This window comes from Frankliniella occidentalis, unplaced genomic scaffold (genome assembly GCF_000697945.3).
Source record: "Frankliniella occidentalis isolate FOCC.00 unplaced genomic scaffold, Focc_3.1 Scaffold74, whole genome shotgun sequence".
In the NCBI taxonomy this organism is placed as follows: domain Eukaryota; kingdom Metazoa; phylum Arthropoda; class Insecta; order Thysanoptera; family Thripidae; genus Frankliniella; species Frankliniella occidentalis.
In genome coordinates, this window is record NW_026267204.1 from 872,068 (window position 1) to 881,552 (window position 9,485).

Genomic DNA, 9,485 nt, shown 5'->3' on the forward strand with positions numbered 1-9,485 from the left:
CCCCCTCCCCCAGACTGCTACCCGCCCCGCACCACTCGGGCTGACGGCCTGGACGTCAAAGTGGTCGAAATTCCAGCTCAGCGCTCTGAACGAGTTTGCGTTCTTGGCCCGAGATACCAAGCTCCGACCTTAGAAGAGGAGTGGTTCAGATAAGCTATTTGAGCTTGTTGAAATGAAGAACATTGTCTTGTTCCTTCGAGCAAATTACAATGTTTCTCTAAACAAATGTACAGTATATGCTAATGTGTACTTGATCCGACAACTGCCACATAGTAGAAAAGACCCATATGATTTTTGGGTCCGGTCGTGCCGGCCGGCTCGTGCAAATGGTTTTGTTCTTCGGGACTCTGACCACCATCATCGTGATCCTGGACAGGCTGCGAGGGATGCTGCGGTCCGGAGTGCGGCCCCGCTCCTCCACCACGGCGACGGCACCCCTGTGTCCCCGGGAGGCCGAGGTCCACGACGCGGACCCGGTCGCCGTCGACGGGCTCCCCTACGAGCAGATGCCCGGCCCCAGGCCGCTGCCCCTCATCGGCAACACGTGGAGGCTGCTCCCCGTCGTGGGTAAGTGGCGCCCATTCTTTGAAAATGAAGTAGTTTGCGCACCGTTACTCTGTCTAGAAATCCATAGCGCTCTCGCTTTCCGATTTAATAATGGATTAAACCTTCCTTGCTGCGTCCGGCGTGGAGGTCAGTACCAGGTGTCGGACCTGGCGCGGGTGTCGGCGCTGCTGCACGAGCAGTACGGCGACTGCGTCAAGCTGTCCAACCTGGTGGGCCGGCCCGACCTGGTGTTCGTCTTCGACGCGGACGAGACCGAGAGGGTGTACCGCCACGAGGGGCCCACGCCCTTCCGGCCGGCCATGCCGTGCCTCGTCAGGTGAGGGAGAGTGCGAGCCAGTGGAAGAATATAGGAAATAAGTCTATTAAAATATATCACGTCAACGATTGCATTATTTTTCTTCAGCTACAAGTCGGACGTGCGGAAGGACTTCTTCGGCTACCTGGCTGGAGTCGTAGGAGTGTGAGTATACATTTGAGATAGATATATTTTTAATAAATATTTAAAAAAAAAAATTAAATGAGTGACTGAGTTGAGTTGGCACCGGAGCATGGAAGCATTTCGGCGGTGCTTCTTCGGTAGCCGGCCGCCCGCGACGGAAAGGCGTGGAGCGAGCGTGGAGTGTGAAGCAGATAATACCACTTTTCCCGTTTTTTTTTTTTTACCAGTCGCTTTTATTCGCTCCTCTTTCTTTCCCTAATAAGTCACGGGGTGTCGCTCTCGCTCTTGCACTGCTCTCCAAAGAAACCACACACGAGCTCGCTCGGTTGTTTTATTTTCACATACAGGGAGGCCCATCGGCGCCGTTCTCACCTCCAGAGATATACTGTACCGGGTGCAGGCGTGCGAGCGGGTTGCATATTCACACGGGGCCGTAAGGCGCCGCGGTGGTAGGCAAGCCCGTTCGCACGCCGGCACCAGGTACAGGTTATTCAGGAGAGAATGCGGCGCCGCTATGGTAATTTGTTTTATTTTTTGAAAATAATAGTATTTCTTTCTAGGCACGGCGAGGCGTGGCGGGAGTTTCGGTCGCGCGTCCAGCGGCCGTGCCTGCAGCCCAAGACGGTGCGCTCCTACATCGGCCCCATCGAGGACGTCACCGACTGCTTCCTGCAGAGGTATACTACGGACCTAGCCGACCGGACGGGCCTCTATAGAGAAAGCAAACGCAGCCGGAATGGGCGTGGACGTCACCCCAAAAACGCCCGAAACTCGTATCCCCCCGCCCCCTCACCTCCCTCCTCCTCCTCCAGTCTCTCCCAGACGAACTGTTCCCCGCGGCGCTGGCCACGCCGGCCACACCGCTACAAGTAGGACACACTGACTGCCCGCCGGCCCGTCCAGACTTCCTGGGCACGGCGGTGGACGGGCGGTCACGCCAACGTTAGGGTCGTCTGCATGATGTCGATATTGCGCGTTGTTTCACAGCTACAGCCTCGCTGACTGTACCCCTACTCCCACCCCCTCACTGTGGTGGCCAAAGCCGCCGGCATTGGTCCTTACGATGCCTCCCCCCCCCCCCCAATCTCTCTCCTCTCACTCTAACTCTGCGGTTGCCCAGGATGCAAGACATGCGGGACGACAGGGGTGAGATGCCGGCCGACTTCGACAACGAGATCCACAAGTGGTCTCTGGAGTGTGAGTACCCCCCCCCCCCCAACCACCCCCCGAGACGGTCGCGGTACTCAACCACCCCGCCTGCTGCAGGTATCGGCCGTGTCGCGCTGGACACGCGGCTCGGCTGCCTGGACCCGAACCTCCCGCCCGACTCGGAGCCGCAGAAGATCATCGACGCCGCCAAGTTCGCCCTGAGGAACGTGGCCGTGCTGGAGCTCAAGTTCCCCTTCTGGCGGTACATCCCCACCCCGCTGTGGACCCACTACGTCAACAACATGAACTTCTTCGTCGAGTGAGTACGCCGCTGCAGCGCGTCCAGGTGGTTGTGCGATATTTTGATGTGATAGGATATCGAAGAAATACATAACATCGACTTGATGCACCGAGTCTTGATAATATCGAGTGATCGAGTTGTAAAGATCGTTGGTGGATATCGCAATATTGAACAATATCGAGAGACGATATGTCCGAAACGGACCGGAATATCGTGACTTCTATACATCTATTTTGGGAGAATATCGAGTTCCCGATAATGGACGATATCGTATCGATATCGTAATATCGCAGAGCACCACTGCCCCGCGCCCGCCCGGGCGGCCGCACACGGCAGCCGCTCGTGGGCGCGAGTAGGGTGGGTTGCCCGCCTCGCCGGCGCTCCCGCGACCCTCACTGATGAGGCCTCGCTCTCCGCCTGCCTGTCGCGCAGGGTCTGCACGAAGCACATCGACCGCGCCATGGAGCGGCTGGCCACCAAGGAGGACGGCGAGCTCTCCGTCGTGGAGCGCATCCTGGCGGAGCAGACGGACCGCAAGCTGGCGTACGTGCTCGCCCTGGACCTGATCCTCGTGGGCATCGACACGGTAAGGAGCGCGTCGCGTTGGCCGCGCCGCCAGCAGCCCCGCCGAGACGCAAGGCCGAGTTCGCTCACAACTCTCCGTTATTGTCTTGTCGCAGATCTCGATGGCCGTGTGCTCCATCCTGTACCAGCTGGCCACGCGGCCCGAGGTGCAGGACAAGATGTTCGCCGAGCTGGAGCGCGTGCTGCCCGACCCGGACACCCCGCTCACGGCCCGCCACCTCGACCAGCTCGCCTACACCAAGGGCTTCGTCAAGGAGGTGCTCCGGTGCGTGTGGGCGCGAGTCGTGTTGCCTGAGGGAGGGTGGATTTAGAAGAATGATGCCGCGCACTTTCTTTTGGATATCCCAGGCTAAAATTACCATGGGGAAGTCCATAGTAAAATATAAATTATGGTAATAGATGGTAGTCCATGGTCTCTCATGGTTTAATGTTGATTAACTATAGTATTATGGTGATGATAATCCATGGTAACCATGAAACACCATGGTTAAAGGTTGGGAAAACTATGGTGGATAAACTGGAAACCATAATCCATCGTCAAGTTACATGATATTATTACGGTTCCTAGTAAAGAAGATAACCATGGTTATTTTTACCGCATTCAAGTGGGTGAGCTGCCTACTCGCACGGCGTCATGTGTATCGGTAGGCAAGCCCGCCCGTACGCCTCATGAGGTCCAGAATAATCGAACAAAAGCGCGCGGCCTGTGAGACACCCTGTATGTGAAGAAAAACACCGCCCAAAACTCGGCCCAAAACGATTGTGTGATGTTGTTGCTTTCTGCAGGATGTACTCGACCGTCATCGGGAACGGTCGCACCCTCACGCAGGACATGACTATTTGCGGGTACCGCATCCCGAAAGGGGTAAGTCAGCCTTCGTCTCCATTTCTGCGTGCCTCGTGCTGTCCCTGCCGACTCGCTCAGACGTCACGACCCCGGTCGTGCTGCTCCCCTCCCGCAGGTGCAGCTCGTGTTCCCGACCGTGGTCACGGGCAACATGCCCCGCTACGCCGGCCGCGCCGACGAGTTCCTGCCGGAGCGCTGGATCAAGGGCCACGACGCCTCCCTCGACGTGCACCCCTTCGCGTCGCTGCCGTACGGCTACGGCGCCAGGATGTGCCTGGGCCGGAGGTTCGCCGACCTGGAGATGCATGTCCTCCTCGCCAAGGTAAGTCCACATGGTCGCTATCTTAAAAATTAATAAACATCGTTGTATAGTTTGTAAATGATTCAAGGTGGTCCCTCTGGAGGAGGTAGGCAAACCCCCAGCGCTTTTTCTTGGGTGATCGCAGGGGTGATCGCCGTGATCGGTGAACCCGGGATCTGAAACGCCGCGCTCGTAGTGTCACCATTGAGAGCGGAGAATGTGCTGGTGGGTTTAGTACCTACTGCTCTAGTAGTACCTACTGCTGCAGAGGACGGCGTTGATACGTAGGCCTAGACCACCCCGGGCTGTGCGATAATGAAATTTTAGTATCGAACCTGAATGACCCAAAACTATCGACACTTCTCGTTATTGGTTATCAATATCGTACCAAAATATTCTTCGATGTCGAAAATATCGAAATACCGAAAATTTTGATAATATCGGAATATCGAAATTTCCAAAACTTTACATTTTGATATTTTTCAGTATTTTTAATATTGTGTAAGTATCGTTCCCGAATTGAAAAAAAATGCAACATCTAATGTTAATAGTTAATAAATACCGAAAACTTTCAAAATTATCAAATACCGCACAGCCCTACCAAGCCACCCTGTTGACCGCAGTGACTTCACGCCGCCCAGCGTTGAAGTCTCCGCCGACCTCGCCGCCGAGCGCCCAGTGCACGATGTCAAGAACGCCGCTCGGGGAGTATTCAGGGTATTCGCTCACCCCTGCCGTTCTGTTTGCCCGCAGCTCGTGCGCAAGTTCCGGCTCGAGTACCACCACCGGCCGCTGGACTACCAGGTCACGTTCATGTACGCCCCGGAGGGCGAGCTCCGCTTCAAGCTCGTCGAGCGATGAGCAGCGCGACATCGCCCTGGGAGCAATCGACATCAACCGACGAGAAGTGTCGATTTCGGGACGATTTGACGCACAAAATCGACAATTTTCTGATATCGACTCCAGTCCGATGTCGTATTGACGTCACCACTTCTCGGTGGAACCATTTTGTACAGTCTCCTACATAAATAAATATCATTTCATAAAATAATGGTAACTGAGGTAGTCGTTTTTAATTATTAGAAATAAAAAATGTACATAAATTTTTTCAGAAGTATATACACACTTGTGCCGTGTGTCAGGGCTGCGACACCACGGCGAGCGAGTTTGCCTATCCGCCCTGCCCGCAAGGCGCCATGGTCCCTGGGGTTGGCAAACACCGCGGTGTCAGTCGCCTTGACGCTCTTTTCGGAGTTGCGAGGGGTGTTACCATGGTGTTACCATGGTGTTACCATGGTGTTACCGCGCGTGGAGGGTCAGCTGCAGTGGTCCGTGGGGCATGTACATGGGGTGCACTCTGTAGGGCAGTGGGGCCTTGTTGTACTCCATCCGGAAGTTCTGCACCATCTGAAAGCACGAACAGAGGAACGGTTTACCAAATTGCCTCAGACGATATAGAAGCCGCGCACAAACCTACAGTGTTTGCGAGAACAATACATGAAAAATGCGGGACAAACACAGGGGTGTAGAGTGGTTTTGTCATCTGCGCCTGCCTGCTAGGCAAACTTAGTCCACGCCTGAAACGGAATTGCCTTGTCCCTGTCGCGCATTTTGCCTACTTTTCTAGCACACTGGTTACAATGGCCTGGGTTCCATCCCACACCATAAGCAAATACACCACTTTAGGTTATTAGGTGACCTAAACAAAATAGGATAAGACGAACCAAAACATGGAAATGGTAAGGCAAAGGACGGAGCCGAACACGGGAGCCCGTTAGAAGGCAGCGCTTTGCCACATTTTGATGTTCTCCCTTTCCTCGGGCTCACCTTGGCCACCACGGTGTGCAGCTCCAGCTCCGCGAAGCGCCGGCCGATGCACATGCGCCGGCCGTAGCCGAACGGCAGGGAGGCGAAGGGGTGGGCCGGGCAGGCGGCCTGGTGCTCGCGCAGCCAGCGCTCGGGCCGGAACCGGCCGGCCTCGGGGAAGTACCGGTCCTGGTTGCTCGCCACGTAGTGCTGGAAGATGATCTGGGTCTGGGACGGAGAGAGAGAGAGAGTGCGGATGGTGTGGCAAGCGTCGCCGATCAAGACCATACGGCCGTCGTAAATGCACCCGGGTCATATTTACCCCTTTGGGGATGAGGTAGCCGCCAACGACCGTGTCCTCGGTGAGCGTCCTGCCGTTGCCGATGACCACGGGGTACATCCTAAGGACCTCTTTGAGCACGGCGCGCAGGTACGGCATGTCCTCGAGCGCGGAGGCGGTGACTGCGCCGTCCGGGCCGAGCACCCGGACGACCTCGCCGTGCAGCTTCTCCTGCTGCTCCGGGTGCAGGGCGAGCTGGTACAGCGCGGACGACAGCGCCGCGGAGGTCTGAGCGGGTGGAGGGGGGGTCATGAGGGCGGTGGTGGTCCTAGAACTCGTCCTCCTGGACGCGGTAGGGAGGGAGAGCACTCACCGTGTCGATACCGACGAGGAAGAGGTCGATGGCGAGGATGTGCGCGGTGCGCGCGTCGTGGCTGGCGAGCACCCGCTGCAGCAGGGAGGCGTCCGGCCCCAGCTCGGCGTGCTCCGTCTCCCGGAGCGCGTCCAGCGCGCGGGTGATGTAGCCCGACGTGATGCTGCAACACGACAAACGTCAGCCACTTTGTTCGCGGGGGGTCGTCGGGTGTCGCGCGACTGCGCCTCTCGCCCCGCGCGTACTTTGTGATGTCGTCCAGCGCACGGATGTAAGCCTTCCACGTTGGGGTGGGGAAGATCTTCCAGAGCGGCGGCTTGAGCTCCAGGACGCCGACGTTCATGAAGAAGGTGTTTACGGCGTCGATGAGGGCCTGGGTGTCAGCGGGCGGTCGATCGTCCAGGCAGCCCAGTCGTGCGTCCAGCGCCACCCTGGCGATGGCTGCGACAGGACAAATCGGTCGGGGCAAACATTATGACGACGGCCTGGACCAGGACCTCCAGGAGCACGGGCCGGTACTCACACTCGAGCGACCACTTGTGGATCTCGTTGACGAAGTCCGGCGGCGCGTCGCCGGCCGGGCTCCGCAGCCGGCGCACCCTGCGCACGAAGCTGTCGGCCGTGTCCTGGATGGCGCCCACGTACAGCTTGGCCGTCCGGGGCTGCAGCATGACCTGTTGCACCCGCGTCCGGAACTCGAGCCACTTGGGGCCGTGTCTGCACAGAGGAGGCGCCCGTCAGCTATAACAAGGCCGTGTCCGCACAAGGAATACTTTTGACTTGAGAGGACTCCCACGCCCATCAGCTACAACAAGGCCATCATGCCCGGCCCCGGCGGAGACCACCCCGTTCCTTTGCATGCATACGCACACCGCGATCACGCCGGCCAGGTCACCGAAGAAGTCCTTGCGGATGCCGTGCTTGAAGGCGTCCAGACTCGGCATGGAGGGCCGGACGGGCAGAAGGGCGTCCTCGCCGCGGAACACCTGCTCGATGAGATCGGCGTCGAAGACGAACACCATGTCGGGTCGGCCCAGGAGCCCGGCCACCTTGACGATGTCGCCGTACTGCCGGTGGAGGCCGAGGCACACTTTGTCCATCTGCTCGATGCGGTAGTTCCCTTGGAGACGTTCAAACAACGGCGCAGTTAGCTCCGATGGCTCTCAAGACAACAACTTGCAGGCGAAGTCCGCTGTGCTCACCTACGACGGGCAGGAACCTCCAGCTGTTGCCTAGGAAGGGCACCGGTCGTGGCCCTGGCACCTCGTCGTAGCCGCGGACGTCGTTCACGCTGCCGTGCAGGACGGCGTCGTCGCCCGCCGCGGAGGACGGCGTCGCCGTCGAAGTCGAGGGTCTGACGACGTGACCCAGCAGGGGCCGCGGCCCCCGCGCGAGCAGCGACCGCCAGGCTGCCGGGCCCGCCATGGCCTGCAGTGTGACTGGGCTGGGCCGTCTTCCACGGGCAGCATCGCGTAACCCCCCGCCGCGCCCGCTACGCCCCGCCACGGAGAGAAAGTGCTGAAGCTGGCGGCCGCCCGCCTTTCGCCCCCTCCCCCCTCCCTCCCCCTTCTCTCCCCGCGGGGCGCCGTGAGACCGCCCGACTGGGTAGGCAACCCAACACGCGGGGGCGTCTGGCGTGCGGACGAGCCCCCTGGAGGAAGGGGCCCCCTCGGCGGCGCACCCCGGAACTCGGACGGGAGGCCGGGCGGGGCGTGTCTGTGGCGGACCCTTCGCCGGCGTCCTGGTGCACATCCTGTGTCCGCCGTGAGCAGCTACCAGCTATAAATCGTATGAGTAGTTTGCCGATATAGTGGGAGTGGCCCGCCCCGCCGAGGCCCTCGCCCCGTCCTGCTTTTGTGGCGATGATCCCCCGGAGCGTCGTCGCGTCTCAGGCGGACTGCGGGCGGACTTGACGCGCAGGCCGCGCCCCCGGGCCGCCCTGTGCCACGCGCCGCCACCGCCGCATTCGCGCCGCCGAGTTGCATCAGGATTTATTTTATGGCGCATCTGTCCTGTCGCCGCCCAGGTCGCCTTCCGCCGGCGTGCCGCGCGCAGTCCGCTGCTCCCCATTGCCTCGTGATGCCTTGTCAACGCCGTGTCGTGGTACAGAAGCATGGGACATTTCGGTTAGTTTCAAGTCGTTTCCACAAGAAAGGGCTCTGTGGTGGTGACTTTTATGTTACACTCCGGGGAACAAGTAGTGGCGCACACGTGCGGTGTGGGGGGGGGGGGGGGGCGATTCCGCCCATTACTGAGGCCTTGATCACAATTTTGCAAGCTGAATTTGAAACAAAAGACACAAAACAGTAGACTATTGTAACAAGTCTAGACGAAAAAGATGAAAACATCAAAAAGTATTCCGGAAAAAGTGTTCACAGATTAAATCGTATCGCTTTGTAACATATATGTGGATATAGCCGAACAAAGCCTTCAGTTTCGAACGATTTTTTGTTTGCAGAAAGGTAGTTAAGTAAGCCATACGGGCTGTTTTCTGAATGTTTTCGGTTTTTAAAATTCCTCGTATTTTTCCCGACTCTCTAAAGTGGGACAAATAAAACAATAGTGAGAACAACGCTGCTTTTTTCATATTATCATAATTATTCCTTCGAAGTAGAATCATTACTGTCGAGTCGCCCCCGTTTTGCGACTCCTGCCTGCCCTTTTTGCACGTCTCGCCACACCAGCCAGCGGGCCGCCGGGCCGGGAGGCACCGCGGGGTCGCGTCGGGTCGGCCCGGGTCAGGACCGGGGGCCCGCCGGGCCCAGGTGCATGCTTTGTGAGGGTTGCCCAAGGCGCGCGGGGGTGACAATGGGGCACCCGGGGAGGGGGAGGCTGGG

At 58.4% G+C, this 9,485-nt stretch overlaps 2 protein-coding genes across 2 annotated transcripts in view; one reads left to right on the forward strand and one right to left on the reverse strand.

The window, feature by feature from the left end:
* LOC113210145 (probable cytochrome P450 301a1, mitochondrial) overlaps nucleotides 1-5,251 on the forward strand; it is a 6,723-nt gene extending 1,472 nt beyond the window's left edge. The window contains exons 2-12 of the mRNA XM_052268673.1: nucleotides 377-567; nucleotides 694-883; nucleotides 971-1,027; nucleotides 1,567-1,683; nucleotides 2,127-2,203; nucleotides 2,273-2,474; nucleotides 2,889-3,042; nucleotides 3,137-3,306; nucleotides 3,828-3,906; nucleotides 4,004-4,210; nucleotides 4,943-5,251. Coding sequence (XP_052124633.1) covers nucleotides 377-567; nucleotides 694-883; nucleotides 971-1,027; nucleotides 1,567-1,683; nucleotides 2,127-2,203; nucleotides 2,273-2,474; nucleotides 2,889-3,042; nucleotides 3,137-3,306; nucleotides 3,828-3,906; nucleotides 4,004-4,210; nucleotides 4,943-5,050 — 1,552 coding nt within the window. The 3' untranslated portion in view covers nucleotides 5,051-5,251. The remainder of the gene's footprint in view (nucleotides 1-376; nucleotides 568-693; nucleotides 884-970; nucleotides 1,028-1,566; nucleotides 1,684-2,126; nucleotides 2,204-2,272; nucleotides 2,475-2,888; nucleotides 3,043-3,136; nucleotides 3,307-3,827; nucleotides 3,907-4,003; nucleotides 4,211-4,942) is intronic.
* LOC113210143 (probable cytochrome P450 49a1) lies at nucleotides 5,238-8,074 on the reverse strand. Its single transcript, XM_026427987.2, has 8 exons — nucleotides 7,851-8,074; nucleotides 7,519-7,768; nucleotides 7,172-7,365; nucleotides 6,894-7,089; nucleotides 6,649-6,811; nucleotides 6,318-6,563; nucleotides 6,017-6,223; nucleotides 5,238-5,596 (listed from the first exon to the last, which is right to left on the reverse strand). The coding sequence occupies exons 1-8, from the start codon at nucleotides 8,071-8,073 to the stop codon at nucleotides 5,489-5,491; spliced, it is 1,587 nt and encodes a 528-aa protein (XP_026283772.1). The 5' UTR covers nucleotide 8,074; the 3' UTR covers nucleotides 5,238-5,488.
* Between the last annotated feature and the right edge of the window lie 1,411 nt (nucleotides 8,075-9,485).